General features: G+C 40.2%; 1 protein-coding gene across 3 annotated transcripts in view; it reads left to right on the top strand.

Moving 5' to 3' along the window:
* The window catches only part of LOC306748064 (dedicator of cytokinesis protein 9), a gene marked incomplete at its 5' end in the record, with an annotated part of 52167 nt that overhangs the window by 26663 nt on the left and 5333 nt on the right, over positions 1–20171 (top strand). For all 3 annotated transcript variants that reach the window (XM_079231187.1, XM_079231188.1, XM_079231186.1), the window contains 39 exons: positions 1141–1193; positions 1863–1937; positions 2045–2185; positions 2926–3138; positions 3540–3662; positions 3970–4052; positions 4807–4929; positions 5153–5232; positions 5334–5521; positions 5685–5750; positions 5845–5937; positions 6027–6150; positions 6267–6385; positions 6674–6760; positions 6931–7020; positions 8413–8528; positions 8909–8978; positions 9061–9186; positions 9289–9360; positions 9893–10039; positions 10135–10218; positions 10360–10471; positions 11522–11700; positions 11806–11922; positions 12290–12401; positions 12493–12626; positions 14173–14287; positions 14389–14455; positions 14551–14598; positions 15870–16006; positions 16832–16947; positions 17120–17257; positions 17353–17535; positions 18129–18242; positions 18349–18564; positions 18810–18867; positions 19007–19113; positions 19814–19936; positions 20021–20134. In XM_079231187.1, coding sequence (XP_079087313.1) covers positions 1141–1193; positions 1863–1937; positions 2045–2185; positions 2926–3138; positions 3540–3662; positions 3970–4052; positions 4807–4929; positions 5153–5232; positions 5334–5521; positions 5685–5750; positions 5845–5937; positions 6027–6150; positions 6267–6385; positions 6674–6760; positions 6931–7020; positions 8413–8528; positions 8909–8978; positions 9061–9186; positions 9289–9360; positions 9893–10039; positions 10135–10218; positions 10360–10471; positions 11522–11700; positions 11806–11922; positions 12290–12401; positions 12493–12626; positions 14173–14287; positions 14389–14455; positions 14551–14598; positions 15870–16006; positions 16832–16947; positions 17120–17257; positions 17353–17535; positions 18129–18242; positions 18349–18564; positions 18810–18867; positions 19007–19113; positions 19814–19936; positions 20021–20134 — 4463 coding nt within the window. The remainder of the gene's footprint in view (positions 1–1140; positions 1194–1862; positions 1938–2044; positions 2186–2925; positions 3139–3539; positions 3663–3969; positions 4053–4806; positions 4930–5152; positions 5233–5333; positions 5522–5684; positions 5751–5844; positions 5938–6026; positions 6151–6266; positions 6386–6673; positions 6761–6930; positions 7021–8412; positions 8529–8908; positions 8979–9060; positions 9187–9288; positions 9361–9892; positions 10040–10134; positions 10219–10359; positions 10472–11521; positions 11701–11805; positions 11923–12289; positions 12402–12492; positions 12627–14172; positions 14288–14388; positions 14456–14550; positions 14599–15869; positions 16007–16831; positions 16948–17119; positions 17258–17352; positions 17536–18128; positions 18243–18348; positions 18565–18809; positions 18868–19006; positions 19114–19813; positions 19937–20020; positions 20135–20171) is intronic.

Genomic DNA, 20171 nt, shown 5'->3' with positions numbered 1-20171 from the left:
CGCTGGAAAAATGATGTGAATAATGTGTTTTGCTTCTTAAAGTTATGATCTCTATTGTATTTTCTGTTTGCAATTTGTAGAGCTGCAACAATCAAATACCTTTTGATTGATTGGTCAATCAACAGAAAATGTATCTACACAATTGTGATTCCAGCAAATGAGCCACGAATGAAAAACAGACTGTAACATTTAGATTTTTTCGTAACATTAAGAATGAAATGCTGTATTACAGTTCTTCTCTATTGTACAGACGCATCAAATGGAACTATGCACACAAATCTGAATATATATAAAGCTCATGTATCAGGAAAACTGCTAAACTCTACAATTATATTGTTTTATCTCAAATAGAAATTCTAAATCCACCAGAATTTAGGATTGACACTGGGTTTCTTACTCTTCTATGTTAACTGGAGGATATCTTTAGGCTTTGGAATGTTGGTCGGACAAAACATGACATTTAAGGACATCAGCCTCGGGTTTTCACTTAAGGCAAAACAATAAATCCAGAGAATTGTCGACAGAATAATCTTGAATGAAAATGATTTCAGTCCTTAAAATTGTATAAACCATCTGCAGTTTTTAATAATGCAGTTGATTAAATAAGCTACCATTGTAGCCTCAGTTATATCTCAAATAATTATCAACCACACAATAAATCCACTCCTCATTATGAGTTGATGTACTCTGGGGTGCTGTGTGTACCTGAGGATCCTTCACAGCAACACCCTCTCAATGCTCTCCTCCTTCCTGCCGCTGTAGTGTAGCGTAGTGACCAGACCACCCAGGCTTTTAATACTCACCTCCTGTCTCATAGGAGGCTTATCCATGGAGGAAAGAGTTTGAATGCCTCTGCACAAAAGTCTCCACTAATCTTCCCTAACTCCTCAAGTTGTATTAATCACGCTGAGCATGAGAGGACAAAATACAATTCTTCTTTCTGAGGAGCTTTAATAAATATGCCATTGAGACCTGCTGTATCTTCACCTCGATCCTACTGATTCCTGTACAGTTGAATTACTGTTTACCGAACTTTGACATGTCAGTAAGCGATTAAGGATGTTTAACAATACAGTTTTTTTTTGTTTATGCTCAACTATATGTGGCCTGCATCCAATGCTTTCTTGTATTCCCATCTAGATGATGATCTTGGAAAGTCTGACAGTTCCTCTGGCAGCATGGACAGCTTTCAGGTAGGTCCTACTTGCTCATGCATTCGGTACATCATCACATAAAGTGGCAGCATTAAGTCTCTGTTCCTGATTGAGGAAGAGGGCCTCTTTAGCCACAAAATACACGTGGCTTGTATTTACAATAGATTTAAGATATGCTCGTAACACACCTAATTTCTCAGTCGTTCATTTGTTTTTGTAGATCTGACATTAAACACAGACCTCTTGTCATCTGATGAATTAAAGCTTCTCACTATTATTTTCAGTTCATCCAAAAAACCACACTGCAAATGAAATGTATTTTAACATGCATCCAATAATATTCAACACAAGATATGCAGTAGGGGAAAAAGCTGACTCTTGCTTTGGGATAATGACACCTGCATCAAGAGTATTAAAGTGTTTTTTAAATGATTTACTGACTGATGACTTACAGGCTGCAGAAGTTGTGTTTTTTTCAGCTTCTCATGCTGTTACATTGCTGAGTGGCACGCAATAACGAAGCCATATGTGCATGGAAACTGGTTGTATCAGTTAATTGGGAAACAACTTGCCAGGTTACGGTGTGCTGCACTGAAGTGTATGCTTGTGCCACCTGATAAAATCAACTGACTGGAAATCCCTGACGACGTTTCTGATGTTACGGACAGTTTGTAGTTTGAATTTAAGAAATGCCTTTCTCCTCCTCAGAGCGCAAGAGATATAGAGTCTAGGATGAGGAACGAGACCAGGTTGAAATTGTTCACGCTGGACTCTGACACTCAGGTAATTCAATGGAAAGCTCATTTGAGTTCACTTCTTTCCATGTGGTAATGAGATCAAACCCAACTCTTCCTAATGAAATGTATTAACTTCCATTGTACCGTCTTCAGAAACTGGATTTCTCAGGAATAGAGCCGGATGTGAAGCAGTTTGAAGAGAAGTTTGGCAAGCGTGTCCTGGTGAACTGCAATGACCTCTCCTTCAACCTGCAGAGCTGTGTGGCTGAGAACGAGGAGGGACCAACCACAAACGTAAGACTTATCTTTTTCTGGACACAATAGGCCCTACATGACTGAAATATCATTATCCAGCTGACTGAAGACAGATGAGGTGTTTTTTTTTAGAGCGACCGGATGGACACCTCATTATTTGAGCTGCTGATGGACTCATGTTGGCATAGCAACCAGGCAACCGGCTCAGTAATGGCGAGCAATTTGTCCGTCACCAAGACTCTGTGTCCACTCAGACACTGACATACACATACACACACACATACACACACACACACACACACACACACACACACACACACACACACACACACACACACACACACACACACACACACACACACACAAACAATTGTGTTCTACCAGCTCTCTCTGTTGGTGCATCCCTTGCGTTAGATGATCTTTAGGTACTATGAGATGACATTTATCTTCGTGAATATTTTTTGTTTTTATATTTATTTTCATTGATTATATTTAAGTAGCGGTATCTGTATTTGCTTTTGCTTAAAGTGTCCTTATTTTAGTGTAACTCTATAACGCCTGTAGTGTTATTCATTATTTAGGATGGCCGAGTAAGACGGTTAAGTGATGACTTATACCTTATCCCACTCCTGAAAGTGGTTGTCATGTAGTAATTGTCTAGTTGACAACAATTTGATCACCTGATCATGCAGACTGGTTGACGATATGCATAAGTTGAAACAATTAGCAGCGTCATCTGTCCAATACAGAATTGTTACAGTGCTATCCTTCTCCTCCAGGTGGAGCCATTTTATGTCACCATGTCACTGTTCGACATCCAGAACGGCAGGAAGATCTCCTCTGACTTTCACGTGGACTTAAACCATCTGTCTGTCAGGGGCATGGTGCCCAGTAACGCCAGTCAGTACATGAACGGGGGAGGGGACACCCACCCAGAGGGGCAACGATTGGTCCATGGAGTGCCAGAGGCAGCCATGCATTATCCAAGACAGGTAAGAATACAGAAAAACACACCTGAAAATAAATAACACGACAGGCATGCTAGTGTCTCTGTGAAACTGTACTGTTCAAAGTGGTGCTTTGAGCTAAATGCTAACATTGGCATGCTAACAACGATGCAAATATGCTGATGTTTAGCTGGTATGAATGTACCTTCATCTCTAAACACAGAGTAAAGCTGAGGCTGATGAAGGGGAATTTAGTTTTGTAGGTATTTGGTCCTAGACCTGATGAAAAAGTCAGATCACCAAAGTTGTTACGATACATCCTGAGGGGGATATGAATGTCTGTGTTTGCGCAACAACTCCCCCACTTAAAAGTGTATCTTGTTTCATATTCATATCTATCATTTCAGATGTAAAATAAACGTTTAACATTTTCCTCGTCTCCACAGGGAGTGTTCTCGGTAACATGCCCCCATCCCGATATCTTCCTGGTGGCTCGCATAGAGAAGGTGCTTCAGGGGGGAATCAACCACTGCGCTGAGCCCTACATGAAGAGTTCTGACTCCACCAAGGTACTGACCCACCCATGAACCTCCATCGCCGTCTTCTACACGAGGCAGCATGTTCCCCTGGACTCAGCAGATTCCACTAGATTATTCCACATTATACACAAGATAATCATCCTTGTTTTTAAGTGCCGACCAGTTGCTCAACAAAGGCGTTGACTTTGGCTGTACAAATGCGGTTGTGCACCCTGATAGGACTGTGGTGGTTGTGTATGGCAGCAAGCAGAATATGTTACCGTGCTGCAGGGCTGAGACCAACTTGTGTGTCAAAGCGATGAAGCTCAGCTCACTCTGTGTTCCTGTTTTACTCTAGGTGGCACAGAAAGTCCTGAAAAATGCAAAGCTGGCATGTGGCCGGTTAGGCCAGTACAGGATGCCTTTTGCCTGGGCAGCAAGGTACTTTATCTCTTTTCATAATTGAAATATATCTGTATAGAGATAATTAATCAATGGCTGAGAATGAAGCAATAACAATTATTTTTCTTCTCGATTAAAAAAACAGAAAAAATTGGCAATATGCTATGCAAACTCCTTTTATATTCTTCTTCATTATGATCTTGGATTACAATTCACGAGTCCACATTTATCATTATGTGCTCATAAGCCAAAGACCAACACAAACAATATATATATACATAATATTATATTTTGTTCAGTTAATAACTTCCTTTTATAATTCTCCGTTTTGGGGGATATTGTTAAAAGCATTATCTCAACTGTCATGTGAAAAAGCCACTGATTTATCTGTTTTGGATCACTGTAAATCCTTTTTAAGGTGTCACCTTGGGATTTTGGATTTTGGATGAGATTAATCAATTATGGAAATGATTGTGAGTTGCAGCCCTAGACTGTAAATAGTCTTCATCAAATAAAGCATGATCATCCAAGTACTTCAGCTCATTCAAGCAGTTAATTCAGTAATAGATACTATATATATATCTTTATAGATATATATATATATATATATATCTATATATATAGATATATGTATCTATATATATATACATAGATACATATCTATATATATATATATATATATATATATATATATATATATATATATATAGATATGTATATATAGATATAGATGTAGATATAAATATAGTGCGTTCACAAGAAATGTTCCTGACTCTTCTTTTACTTCTTGCAGGCCATTGTTTAAAGATGCTTCGGGGACGCTTGATAAAAGTGTTCGTTTCTCAGCTCTGTACAGACAGGACAACAACAAGCTCTCCAACGACGATATGCTCAAACTGCTTGCCGATTTCAGAAAGTTAGTAACGTTCCATGAATGCTGTGTATTATACATTGTCTGAGTAGTCTTGCAGATGTTCAGGAAAGGCAAATACGGAAAATATGTTCCTATAGGTTGTACTTTGGAAAATGCTGGTCAGTTTTAAAAATAAGATGTTTGCTCACATCTATGATCGTGGTGAGTGTGTACCATTTCTAGATGATAGAAAAGGCTTGACTGGAATTTATTTCCCTTTCCTCAGGCCAGAGAAGATGGCCAAGCTGCCTGTAATCTTAGGAAACCTTGATGTTACCATCGACAATGTAGCCCCCGACCTGACAAGTAAGGCCTCCAAATGTGCTCCGTGCATCCAACATGAGAGATGAAAGCTGCTCAGAGCAGAGTGTTTATTTGATCTCCCTCCCTCCTGCTTCTGTATATAGATTGTGTTACCTCATCCTACATTCCTGTGAAGCAGTTTGATGTCAGTGAGAAGACCAACATCTTCTTTGAAGTGGAGGAGTTTGTGCCGTGCATAGCCAAATGTTCTCAGCCTTTCACCATCTACAACAATCACCTCTATGTCTACCCGAAGCACTTGAAATACGACAGCCAAAAGTCATTTGCAAAGGTATCTCAAACTTTTATTGTGTAGTGTTACTTTGCATGTAAATTGTCAAGGAGGGAGGAATTATAAGGACTTTGTCCGGACAGATTCTCTAAATTATATTTTTGAAGTTTTCTCTCATGATGTGGCTCACTGGGTACATGTGTCTCCTTGTGTCTGTCCTCAGGCTAGAAACATAGCTGTCTGCATTGAGTTCAAGGACTCAGACGAAGAAGAGGCAGTTTCACTGAAGGTAAACTCAAATCGTTCCTGGAAGTGCTTCTAAATGCCTAAAGGAAAGCCCCTCCTGTCACCGGAGCCAGCTAACTATTGCTGTCATTCCACAGTGCATCTATGGCCGACCTGGAGGACCTTTGTTTACCAAAAATGCCTTTGCTGCAGTATTACATCACCAGCACAACCCCGAATTCTACGATGAGGTAAGACGCACTGCATCGAATGTATTTAAACAGATAGGTAAGTCGAGACAATCAATGGATGTGTGTTTATCTGTGCTCTTATTCCTTAGTTTAAGATTGAGCTGCCGACCCAGCTCCACGAGAAACACCATCTGCTCTTCACCTTCCACCACGTCAGCTGTGACAGCACCAGCAAGGCCAGCACCAAAAAGAGAGACCTGGTTGAGGCTCAAGGTAACACTGATTCACAATCACATCACTAAAAAATATATGTATTTTTGTGTATGTTCTTAATGGCTTAAAGCATCAGGCTCTTAGCTGGCTATCTTTGCCTCTTCCTCTGCTCTCAGTGGGTTACGCCTGGCTCCCCTTGCTGAAAGATGGGCGGGTGACCATGAATGAGAGTCAGATCCCTGTGGCTGCCAACCTGCCTGCTGGATACCTCAACTGTCAGGAGGGGGCCGGCAAGGTAGATCGCATCCTCAAGTTGTTAAGCAGTGATGGTTCGGCTTCATCTACTCAGAGTTTAAGTGCTGTCCTCTCTTTTTTCAATCTTTAGTGCAACACTGTTTTAAATAAATATGTAAATAAATGTCAAGCCAAAGGCAACAAGCCAGAGTATATCAAAGTTTACTTTGAATGGACCATAAACATCAGCAAAAAAAAAGGGCATGATTATACACATAATGACTTGAATTTCCTGCAGAATATTTACTGAATTATTGAGAATTATTATTGTTTTTTCTATGCCTTGCAGCATTCAGGCCCTGAAGTCAAATGGGTGGATGGAGGCAAGCCTTTATTTAAGGTGTCCACTCACCTTGTTTCCACTGTCTACACTCAGGTTTGTTTTTGTTTTAACAAAATATGTACTAGTTATATTATAGTTATAATTTATTTTATTTTTTTAATATTTTTTATTTTTGTCAAATCTGAATGTGCGCTGTGGTTCCATTAAAATTCAGCTTTGTGGAATACACCTCTGTAACCTGACCTTCTTTGTGTCTCTCATAGGATCAACATTTGCACAATTTCTTTCATCACTGTCAGAGCATCCCACCTGCACCCCAGGTGTCTGGAGGAGAACTTGTTAAATACCTGAAGGTAAAACAGTGAGCATAACATCAAGGGATTCAGTGCAGATACTGACTGTAATAGATGAATATTAATATTACAAAATGCTTTTTGTTCAATTAATTTGTTAACAATATTTAAGTTATGTAAGAAAGTATTTACATTTAACTTCAGTTGCTAAAGTTACGTAAGTTAAATCTTTCAAATTCACATTAATTTGTATTGGATTTGTATAAGTTTTCCTTCATATCGTTTATTTCTAACAATAATGTGTAGACTTTGTCTTTATTTTAGATTAGTTCATTGGCTAGTAATGTCTGTACGTACATGCTTGTACGTACAGCGTAAAATATAAAAAAAGACTACATTGAGCCATATTTAATACACAATAAACAATGTTGACATAGTCAGTTATTATGTCTTGATACATGTATTATTAATTAAGTTAAGTTATTATGTATTAATATATGTATTATATTATTATGTATTAATATATGAATTGTATAGTTATTTTTTCAGTCATTGCATATACTGTATAACTGAGTGCACATGCTCTGCAAGGATCCATAGATGGAGGATTGGGACTCAAGTCTGAACAGAATTAAATGAGATACTTACTTTTGGATACCTGAAGGGGAATGTCAGACATGTTTTCACAATTTAACTTCTCTGTATTATCTTGCAAGCTAACCGTAGCTCACACTCACCGTGGAGCCGCAGACAGTCCCACTTGGTCAGGGCTGAATCACAGGGATGTGATTAATGTTGGGCGTTGTGCTGTAGCTTTCCAACAGTGCATTCTTCTGGGCAGTTTGTGTAGAGCTCTTTCGTCTGACATTTGTACTGGATTTACCTGCAACGATAAGGCCAATACCAGTAAATCTGTCAACTATCAACCCCTTGTTGGCTTGATTATTTTTCCACTTTTTTTCTATCTCACTTTTTCCATCAATAACTCTTATTCCAGTTCATGGAAATATCAGTTCCCTCTTCCCGAGGCAGACATCACAACGAGAGCAACACTTGGTCTAACGCATCTCTTGGGTTCTAATGTCAACACAGTAGTGAACACGAACAATAGCCAGAGGGTCAAACAGTAGGTCAGCCATGTTGACTGGCAGCTTGCCAAATTACTTGGCAGGGCTTGTGTTAGTTTCCTGTTCAGGACAATGATGCACCAGAACCTACACTCTGCCATGTTCCAGGCAACTGAAGCATAAGTTCTTGGTGATTTGCAGTGTTTTTTTTTTTTTTGTCATATCCTTCTGTTCACACGTTCATATTGGTAGCCTTCTGTGCTCTTTGTTTGGGAGATGAGGGAAGATGATATCACAGTTTCCCACATTTATTCTCCTCATTATACATGTAGAGCCGTGCAGTCAAATTCTACATAAACAAATGTCTGTGATGTTTTACCTTCAGAGTCTGCATGCCATGGAGAGCCATGTGATGATCAAGTTCCTGCCCACCACCCTGAATCAGCTGTTTAGGGTGCTAACCAGTGCCACACAAGAGGACGTGGCAGTCAACGTCACCAGGCAAGTTTCCCCTGGACAATCCATGACTTCAGCTTAAAATGATTGTAATGTCATGGAAATGATGATAAACAAATGTACATATAATCAGCATTTATGTATAAAACAAACTCTGTAGGAAGATACTTTTTTTACAGCTATTTTTTCATTCTTTACTGTGAAAATGATGATTTGCACAGTTTGCCTGATGAAGGTAATTCATTGAGTACTAGTCACTGAGAGTATGCAGTTTATTTTTATTTTTGTGGACATACCTGTCAATAAGACTTTCTGGCATGTAAGAACTTTGTGGGAATAATTTAAAACAAACGCATTGTGAGTAAAAACTCTTAATAAAAAAGGCCTCCTCCGACATGCTTTCCTCTCCCATTGTTTTCTTTCAGAGTCATGATTCACATTGTTGCCCAGTGCCATGAGGAAGGCTTGGAGCACTACCTGAGATCATATGTGAAGGTAAAATTCACACGCCACATAAAACAACTCAAAATCTTCTTGTGTCTGTACTCATGGTTCTCTCTACACGTGTCTGGTACAGTTTGTATTCAAGGCTGAGCCGCACACGTCCTCCACCACCCGATCAGTGCATGAGGAGCTGGCTAAAGCCATGACTGCTATCTTGAAGCCTTCCACAGATTTCCTCACGAGTAACAAGCTCCTCAAGGTAAAATCGTTGTACTTTATTTAAAGGATTACATGGTGATGATTATAACTGCCATGAATTTCCTCTTTATTGTACTCTGATTTATGTTTGTCCGCCCTGCAGTACTCCTGGTATTTCTTTGAAGCCTTAGTCAAGTCCATGGCCCAGTACTTGATTGAGAGCTGTAAAGTGAAGGTAAGTCTACCGCAACATATGTGTTTGACTCAGGGGTGTCTACTTTTAACCGCTTAGGCTCTCCACTGTGGGTACAACATGCCAGGTCTTGTGGACAGCCGCAGCACCGCAGTTAAAGTAGGATGTATCCACAGTCTGTCCCACACGGCTCTGCAGTTTAATTGGCTGCATTTGTTCATACCCCATAAGCAACCACATCCCTGTGTTTAACCTCTACTGGTGTAACATGGAGGTCACAGTGGAAACAAGTAAATACTCCACAAGAGTAGGTCACACCAGTGACTCATTTCAGTTACAGTACTGGAGATATTCCTATATTTTTTGCAAAAAGACCAAAACCAAGAATACGTAAAGAAGGAGCACGGTCCACATGTAGCAGTGTGGCTCGTTGATGTGTTTTTCACAACAATGGCACAGAAGAATAACCTATATGAGGCTTTGGCTATACAAACAAGATGTGTTATTCATGCGTACTGGGGTGTATTATTCTGTGTAATAACATTTGTATGCACATCCGTGCTGTGTCCTACAGCTGTCCAGGAATCAGCGTTTCTCAGCATCCTTCCATCACACTGTGGAGACGCTGGTCAACATGATGATGCCACACATCACTCAGAAATATAAAGACAACCTAGATGCCGCGAGGAATGCCAACCACAGTTTGGCGGTCTTCATCAAGGTCAGGAGCCGCAGTTCCTGCCTTGGTGTTTGAGAGCACCATGCATTTTAAAGTATATACTTAAGTTGTATTTTCTTTACCCCATCCGTCTGTAGCGCTGTTTAAACCTGATGGACAGAGGCTTCATGTTCAAGCAGATCAACAACTACATCAACTGTTTTATGCCTGGAGACCCAAAGGTACATGATAAAAACAGTAAAAACATGTATGTGTGTCCTGATAGAGCATATCAGGCTGTCCTCGAAATGTGATTTTGACAAGGTTGTGTTTGAGTGTTTTATTTAAGCTGCTACTCTGGTTTCTCTCATTTCCTAATGCAGACGCTGTTTGAGTTCAGGTTTGAGTTCCTGCGTGTTGTGTGCAACCACGAGCACTACGTCCCTTTAAACCTCGCCATGCCATTTGGAAAGGGAAGAATCCTGAGATTTCAAGGTGAGGAGATTATTAAATGTACCTCTTGATCAAGTAGCCTGATTGTCGTGTAATTAAATAGGTTTTCTGTTAATGTAGCAGTCTTTCTGATTCTACAGAAAGCACTTTGTTTTGTGTGTGTTCCTCAATTAGCTTTATTATCTCCAAATGATGCGGTGGAGTCGTGTGATAATCTTGTAGGTAGGTGCAAGGGTGCTCTGCTTGCATGTAGCAGACTTTGATCTAATCATTCAAACATGACCAGAATGGGTCAAATGATTTACTCCAAATTCTAAACTAAATTGGATATATTCCTGTTTTGCTGCATCCTGGTTGATGTAGCATGATTGTGTATCTATCTTTTTCACTTTGCACTGTACAGACAGATTATACTGTTTATAATTTGCAGCGGTATGTGTGCATAGATGTGGGTGATCATGTGTGCCGGGAGTTTTTTTTTCTGTCTTGAAGTGGTTTGGGATTTATGACTGTGATTCCAAAAGACACGTTATTTACTGTCATTCCTCAAGAATCAAATCCTTTTAATGCTTGCGTACTAAAAAAAAAGATTAAAGTAGTTAAAACATTGTGTTTAACAGACATTTTGGGGAATATTTGTGCAATTTGGTATTGCTTCGCTTGTCTAAGATAATGTTGGGAACCATCTGTGAACAGATTTTTTTATTTAACTTTTATTTAATCTTTTTTTTCTCATTGCGATTAAAGCTCAATCATAAGCTTTAATATTGTTTGTCTGTTTCAACAATGATCACTGTTGACTGTTGTGGAGCCGCCCCCTCATTCACACAACCTGAATCTATACAAATCATAAACAACAAAAAACATGCCAAGCTTTTCTGTTTGAAGTCAACAAGAATAATTTGTCAGCGAGGAAAATTACCACACTTTAATGTCGTCAACAATCTATATTCGGTCCAAGCTTTCCCATTTTCTTGTTATTTATTTAATTGTGTCAGATATTCAATTAGAAATGTACTGTCATTGTTTGTGACTTTATTTCCATTCACATCCTTCACTCATCAACCAATCCTAATTTCTTCATCCTCTCAGACCTTCAGATGGATTATTCGCTGACAGATGACTTCTGCAAGAACCACTTCCTGGTCGGACTGCTGCTCAGGGAGGTCAGTGCTGCTCTGCAGGAGTTCAGGGAGACTCGCCAGATAGCCATCCATGTACTGAAGAATCTGATGATGAAGCACACATTTGATGACCGCTACACCTCCAAAGTAAGCACTGCCCTCCTACCTCTGTCTCTTGCATTTCCACTTCACTTCAGTATCGGACATGTGTGATCTTGAGAGGCTCTGTTAAAATGATTTATGTGTTTTCAGAGCCAGCAGGCCAGGTTGGCCACCCTGTACTTTCCCTTGTTTGGTCTGCTCCAAGAGAACGTCAACAGGCTGAATGTGAAGGAAGTATCCCCATTCACCGTCAACCACTCCAACAATGTAAGAGAGCCACCTAGTGGTTTCTTTTTCATATTCTTGCTACCTTTCAATCACAAGATAGATGAAGAAAGACATGAAAGCAACACGCAACCCTACCTCCTGACATCTATACCCAAGCAAACATATGCTGCAGCAGTCTCTAATTATGAGTTATGAACTTGGTTAAATAACTCACACATGGGGCCAATCAAAAATTACGATTTCAACAGTGACAATTGTAACATTCAGCCATACATATATGCATTTCTTTCTAGCTGCATCATATCTAACTCCATTCAATTTGTTCAGCCAGGACTTAAACTTTCCTTATCTGCATACACCATATAGTATTTGGGTCTGTGTCCATTATACTGTTGTTTTTCCGTAGAATGGAAGAGAAGATTCACTTCTTACCAACGCTTTGATGACACCTCCCAGATCCAGCACCTTTCTGGACACCAGCTTGCACAAAGATCTTTTTGGAGTCATCTCTGGCACCTGTAAGTGGAAAGACGATGCTGGGAAATGCAAAGTGTGTGTAACATTTGGGTTTTACATGAATACAAAACTGCTCCTTTTTGTCTTTGGCAGCTTCACCTCACACGTCGTCAACCCCCAACATCAACTCTGTGCGCCATGCAGACTCCCGCGGCTCACTCATCAGCACTGATTCAGGCAACAGCCTGTCTGAGAAGAACAATGACAAGGGCAACTCTCTGGAAAAGGTACATCTCAGGAAGTGCTGCACGATGCCCGTAAAGTCATTTCATACAACGTGTTAGATATCAAGTTTAGGCTTCCTGTGACACGAATTTTTCGTGTGTGCCAGACATATCAGATATCCCCTTGCCTCACAAAGTCATCCCCTTGTTAACTTGTTCCAATAACTTCCCCACCTTGTCTGTGCGGCTGGCCATGGCAGACGGAAAAGTTTGTACAGAGACACTCCGTCAAAGTCCTGCGCTACTTTACGGAGACCGAGGAGTCCATGCTCTCCGTGCGCACCAAGCGTGTCACCATGGACTTCTCCCTCCTCTCTGTCCCCTGTGTGCAAGAGAGTGCCCTGCAGCCCAGCATTTCACTTCAAGTACAAAGCGCCCCTCACCCCCCCACCCCACTTAGGAGTGTCCCATCTGGGAATGTTAGTGTGTGTGTGAGAGAGTTTCCTAGTGTCCTAAACCCTAAGCCCTTTCCTTGCCAGATGATTCTCAGGCTTAGGTCTGTTTGTGCTCTGGTGCCATAAAGTAGAGCTGCGGTACCGCGGGGCCTCAAAGGGTCTGTCTCTGCTCTTTTTCCAGATTTGTATAAGCATGCACGCTTAAGGGATTTCTCACTTTTGAGTTCCTCTCACGTGTGCTGTGTCCTTTTTGCTTTCACTGTTCGACATCAAGCTAAATCTAAATCTGAGACAAAGTCCGTTAAACACAAATTATTTGATTTTCACTGTGTGCTGAGTTTAATTTTCTGTTGAAGCTGTAAGAGCATAAGGGAAAAAGGGGACACTCACAAGTAATTTGCAATTACTATCAACCTAAACTGCTTTAGCTCAAACTCTTAGAAGTGTATGAAAATAACTGCACCACAGCTTCACAGTTTTTGTTGACCTTTTCAGGAAAACTAACTTTAGCCATAAACTGATCCACTCGTTAAGAAGCCAAAGCCATAGCCTCATACGTTCCATTAAGTCATCCCCGGCCAATTTCATGGTCTAGACTAACTGCTGGCAAAAGGACATGCTTGGTACATCGCCAACCCCTCTCTGTGGTAGAGCTCCACTGCTTTGGTTCTCTCTTCTCCCTGCTCGCTGCCTCAGCTGGAGAAATGGTGTTTGTTTTCTTTTGGCGTTTTTTCCACAATGATAGAGCCCTGCAACATCAGAGTAAATGACTCCACTAGTGTAGCTTGACGACTGTAACCCCAAGCCTTCAGAAAACTCGTATTACTCATGTCGTAACATTAAAAGTCTCTGTTTATAGTTTTGACTACTTTTAATTTCTAATTCAATACAGGTCCAAGACTCAGTTGTCTAGACTTTGAACATTGACCACAAAGCTAGAAGTTAAACTGTACAAGAACATCTTTGTAATTTGAAATTTCTATGGAAAATACCTTTGTCTTTTGGAAATAAAACATATAAACTGACAATAGTTTCTGTCGACGGTACTTGTGGTTTGTTTATCTTGAGGCAGCAAAAGGAGCTAGACAGAGCAAAGAGCCCAGACAGGATAATGTGTGTCTGTCCTCTCCCTGACCGGATGCTTTGTCCCTCAGAACCAGGCTGCTTCAACCATGGGCAGTACCCTGCTGCGATGTGATAAACTGGACCAGGCAGAGATCAAGAGTCTCCTCATGTGCTTCTTACATGTGCTCAAAAGCATGTCTGAGGGTAACATTTCTCTCCTGAATATCTGTCCTCACCATCTCTCTGTCGATGCGTAAACACTGAGCTCACTTGCATGTCTACTATGTCAACATGTCTTTTCCCAGATGCTCTGTTCACATACTGGAACAAGGCTTCATCTGCTGAGTTAATGGACTTCTTCACTCTTGTCGAGTAAGATGCCTTACATTGCTTTCATGACACCCCTGACACTACATGTAACGCTTTAGACTTTATTGAGACTGATTTTCACTTCCTGTTCCTCACAGAGTGTGCCTCCATCAGTTCAGATACATGGGAAAGAGATACATCGCAAGGTAATGTTGTTGTCAGAATCTGACAAATTGCATGAAATTGCATTATTTTAAACGTTTTTAAATCTGAATAATGATTGAGTTGAGTTCTTGATAAAGGATTGCAGGCCTTGCGTACAGTTGTTCCTTTGTTTAGGTTGGTTTGGCCAAGTTTGCATTCGTACTACTGCCACTTTGAGTAACAGAAGCTCAACCTTTCAGCCATTTATCCATTAGCTAAAATAGATTATTTTATGAACTACTACGTTTAGTTTACTTGTTGCTAACATAACTTTCCCGCTCCCCAACTAGTTTTTACCACTCTGAATGACAACATGTGGTGTCCTAATGGTGACTTAATTGTGATATTTCTTTAGGTTATTTTGTCATTTCTGTTATTTCAAATAAATTGAGCTACTCCACAATCTGTCCATGGACCATCTGGTACCTGCAGAAATAGCCCCTAAGGGACAAGTAACCTTGGATCACTGTTCTAGTAGTTATCTGACTATTATGAGAAGACAAAATGCATTTCCTGGAGTACATTATTTCCTATTAAACGTCATAACATAATGACAATGATGTAGCTACTTATTGTCTCATTTTAGATCATCCAGTGTAAGACCGAACTTTTAATGTGTGTGACTGTTGAAGGATGTGACTGTATGTTGACCACAATTATTTGACAAGTATTTATCCAAACACACTTACTGTATCTGGCCTTGACTCCAGAGGGCTTTGCGTGTTCACTCTCTCTAACCTCCCACCACTTTTTCCATCTCTATTCACCTAAATGCTGGCAAGTTTAACAAAATGAAATATAACCCGGCTCCTGCCTTCTCCTGCATTGGTAAGACTGAAGGTGGAACTGACTTTCTCAAACTTTATGCATGATATCTTCTCACACTATAGAAGTTGCAGTGCTGTGACACAACCACTGGCTCTAAATTCATATAGCATCTAACTCTCTCAATCTTATGTGCATGCTCTAACTGCTTTAAAGCTGCTTTAAAGCTGCTTCTGCAATTATGTAATTAAACTGCATGCAAAAAATACAGCGCAGCTTTACTGGATACATGCTTCAGGGTAAATCTACTGTGATCAATTTAAAATCAAAGAATCAGATATTTAAGTAGCTGTTGTGAACCAAGGTTGAAATACAAGAAAATCTGCTTCTGCTCTCAGGACAATTGAGTGATGTTTACACCACTCAAGTGTGCAAAATGGTGTGTTATTCACCCTAACCTGCTTCACTAACCTACCATCCGTCTAACATTGACCTGTTTCCTCATCAGGAGCCAGGATGGGGCAGGACCCGTAGCACATGAGCGGAAGTCTCAGACTCTGCCTGTGTCCCGTAACAGGGCGGGAATGATGCATGCCCGCTTACAGCAGCTCAGCAGCCTGGATAACTCACACACTTTTAACCACAGTAAGTGCCCCATACTTTTCATCAAACCGCCTCTACCAGAGGACCCCCGCCCTCCTCCGCCTCACTCTGTAGAGTCTCTTCATACTTCTCACCATCATCAACATCACCCTCATGCTCTGTTTAAACCCAGCCCGCTGTCAAGCAGAAAATGCCCAAGAAGACATGGGTGCAGCGTCAGTAAATTAGATTGAACTGGTGCTAAAGTATTTGTGTTGAGCATTATATTGATTTTATCTCAAGGGCTTAAGCTATTTGCTCAACCTGTCAAATGGCATCATTTAACTCAGTTTCTTTGTGTTTTCAGTGTAAGAAAGATTTCAAGTATTCTTGGAATATCTGTAGACCATGGTAAGAATGTATCAGGTTAGCAGGAAGTTTGCAGACTGTTACTGACTTTGTTAATTTGGTTCAAATTAAGAGCATGCCCGTTTTAACTGAAAACTAGCGTTCTTCCCATACCTATGGCCAGCTTATCTTCTCTGAACTCAATTGTATATTTTATTCTCTGAAAAAAAACTATCCATGTGAAATACATAGATGGTTTCGTTCCAAAATACTACATGTTTGTTTGAGAAAGTAAATGCTGCTTGATTTGAATTCATAAATATCAAAAAAAACTAAAATGTTGGCATAAATTGTTCACAACATTTGTGCCTCGCCAACATGTCGCTATTCATTTGATTAAAGGTATTGATTTTAGTAAGATTGTTTTAGCTTTGTCTTTAACACTAAGGTTTCATATTTCAAGAGATATGATATGTAAATGGTCCTTCTGTGCACTAGTGGGGGTGAAACAGCTTCAGCTTTCCGTTGTGTATTCTTTAGCCTATAGTCACTCGGATGCAGACGTGTTGAATCAGTCTCTGCTGGAGGCAAACGTTGCTACTGAAGTGTGCCTGACTGTTCTGGACACGCTGAGTATCTTCATCATGGGATTTAAGGTAACAGAAATAACAAAATACTGGGCATACATTAACTGAACTTTTTCTTTAAATACAATATTTAGGTTTTAATCATTTATTTTTCATTAAAAAAACTGAATGTTTAAGCAGTTTCTGTGTTTTTGAATCAGATGTTGTCAGTTTCCAAGGTAATCGTCTGTTTTCTCCACAGACCCAGCTGTGCTCTGACCACGGCCACAGTCCACTGATGAAGAAGGTGTTTGAAGTCCACCTCTGTTTCCTACGGATCAATCAGTCAGAGACGGCCCTCAAGCAGGTCTTCACTTCACTGCGCACCTTCATCTACAAGGTGTGAAGGACGTCGGTTTACCCACAATTCTCTGTTGCTGCTTGTGATGGTCCAAAGCGTTCCCTGATGACCTGTCTGTCTTCTCCACCCTCTAGTTTCCTTGCACATTTTTTGAAGGGCGTGCTGACATGTGCGCTGCTTTCTGCTGTGAGATCTTGAAGTGTTGTAACTCCAAGCTGAGCTCCATTCGCTGCGATGCAGCCCACCTGCTCTACTTCCTCATGAAGAGCAACTTTGACTACACAGGTCGCAAGTCTTTTGTCCGGACGCACTTACAGGTGGGATCGCCCTTCTGTTATAGATCCAACGAATCATTGTCCAGAGAATAAAAAGATCATAGCTCTCATGTTCACAGTATTGGGGCTTAATGTCCGGAAGACCCTGGATCTTGTTTTGACGTTTTATCAGCTTTATACTTCATGCGATTTCTTAATTTTGTGAAAAAATGCTTATAAACTGAGTTTTGAAGAGATGCCATGTTACAGAATTCTAGCACAGAAGATGATGCATGATTTGGGTCCGAGCTGTAACAGGTGGTTGAATGCAATGCGTTTGTATATTCTCTGTAACTGTTATTAGCAGCACTACCGCGTCCCCAAAAAGTGTTGAAATTAATTATTTCACTAAGTATTGTGATTTAGTGGAATAGCAATACTGTTTTTTTGTACATTCAATGTTTATGCCCGTTTTGTGGCAAAGGGAACTGTTTGATGAAAATGTGTTTATTTCTCAATTTTCATCATTACCATATTTACAATTTTAAGGTCTGAGGGACCTCGAACAATGATGAAGTAAAGCCATTCTTATACAAGGCTTATACGATATGCAATGATAATAATTAATAATTATATGTTTATTTTTTTATTTTTAGGTGGTGATTGCTGTCAGTCAGTTGATAGCTGATGTGATTGGTATAGGAAGTACCCGCTTCCAGCAGTCGCTGTCAATAATCAATAACTGTGCCAACAGTGACAAAACTATTAAGGTCAGCAATTAATTCCTGTGCATGATGGTTAAAAATATATATGCTTAAACTAGCAATAACATGGCTGACTGCTCTCATTTCATCTCGACTGCATCCTCCTTAACAGAACACAGCCTTCCCATCAGACGTGAAGGACCTGACCAAACGCATCAGAACCGTTTTGATGGCCACGGCTCAGATGAAAGAGCACGAGAGAGATCCAGAGATGCTGGTGGACCTGCAGTACAGCCTCGCCAAGTCTTACGCCAGCACGCCTGAACTCCGCAAGACCTGGCTGGACAGCATGGCCCGAATCCATGTGAAGAACGGAGACCTGTCAGAGGTGTGTGATAAGGGACTTTGAGTGGCGGAATAGGTTGGACTTTGGTATAATGGTGGCCAATTGAACATGTGATAAACTCACTTTAGGTCTGTGTGTCGATGCAGTATACAATATCTCATTTGTTTTATCCAGTTTATTGTGTGCTGTTTATTGTGGGCTAATGTTATGTGGGTGCCGCTGTCCTGTAAAATAATTAATAATTTCAACATCCTTTTTGCATATATGACCTGAGTTGTTGTTCACAGGCGGCCATGTGCTATGTGCACGTTGCAGCTCTTGTGGCAGAATACCTGCGGAGAAAAGGTGCTTCAATAATTAATTTTTACTTGCATGTCACACGACCGCTCCTTTGTGTACTGTATATTCAGTGTCACCTTTCTTGCTTGTGTTTGCCTATTGTGGTTGGTTGTTGTTATATTGTCTCATTGTGTACTGTGCTCAGGCATGTTCAAGCAGGGATGCTCAGCGTTCCGTGTCGTGACTCCAAACATTGATGAAGAGGCAGCAATGATGGAGGACGTAGGCATGCAGGACGTCCATTTCAATGAAGTATGTAACTGTGCTAAAGGCCGTGCTAAGATTTGAACAAACTAGCATGAATTCAGTCTGTGGTCTGACATCGTTAGTTTTAATTGATTACATTATAGTTTCAGAGTTTTGTATTTTTATGAAGACTAGCTCCTGCATCCACTAAGGGTTGAATGCACGTTTTGTGAGTTGCTTTAAACAAAAGCATCTACCAAAATGTATGTAATGTTAATGTACTGTATCAAGGCATATATCATTATGTGCATCCGTTGCAGGAAGACAAAAACATTTCGCTTCTTATCTTAAGTTTTCCAATATTTAAGTAATGACTGTCTGGCTTTCTTCAGTATTTCATAAAAAATGTAGTGGCTGACTGTCAAAATATCAAACAATAGATGCATTATGAGCATGCCACACATTTTGTAATTTTGAAATGAGACATCATTACAACCTTTTTGGGAGGAACAGTATGAAATGTATGAAATGAAGTCTCAAAATGTTTTTATCATAATTAAGAAAAGTCATTTTTTTTCAATACTATGACCACTAAGAGGGAGAGTACGTTATGTAAAATACATGTTATCTTAAAGAAGGCCATTTAAAAAAAATGTTTACTAGAATAATTAAAGATGATGTGTGTTTTTCTTCCGCTTCCTGTATCATCACATTTGATCATGATTATCAAATACTTATCTATTCTTCTCCTTCTCTTTACCCTCAGGACGTCCTAATGGAGCTTTTGGAGGAGTGTGCAGATGGACTGTGGAAAGCAGAGCGTTATGAGCTCATCTCTGACATCTACAAGCTCATAATCCCCATTTATGAGAAGCGGAGGGACTTTGAGGTACATTTTGTTTTCTATCTCCCGACAACAAGTCCATCTAATTTAGCCCAAGTGTTGACATTATTTTGTTATGCCTTGGCACAGAAACTGGCCCACTTGTATGACACACTGCATCGTGCATATAGTAAAGTGACAGAGGTCATGCACACAGGCAAGAGACTGCTGGGCACCTACTTCAGAGTGGCCTTCTTTGGCCAGGTGAGTTGACTGTGTTCTTTTACATTTTTTCAAAAGA

The sequence above is a fragment of the Taurulus bubalis genome, assembly GCF_910589615.1.
Source record: "Taurulus bubalis genome assembly, chromosome: 15".
NCBI lineage: Eukaryota > Metazoa > Chordata > Actinopteri > Perciformes > Cottidae > Taurulus > Taurulus bubalis.
The sequence above is the reverse complement of the archived record's forward strand: the minus strand, read 5'-3'. Positions and strand labels throughout refer to the sequence as shown.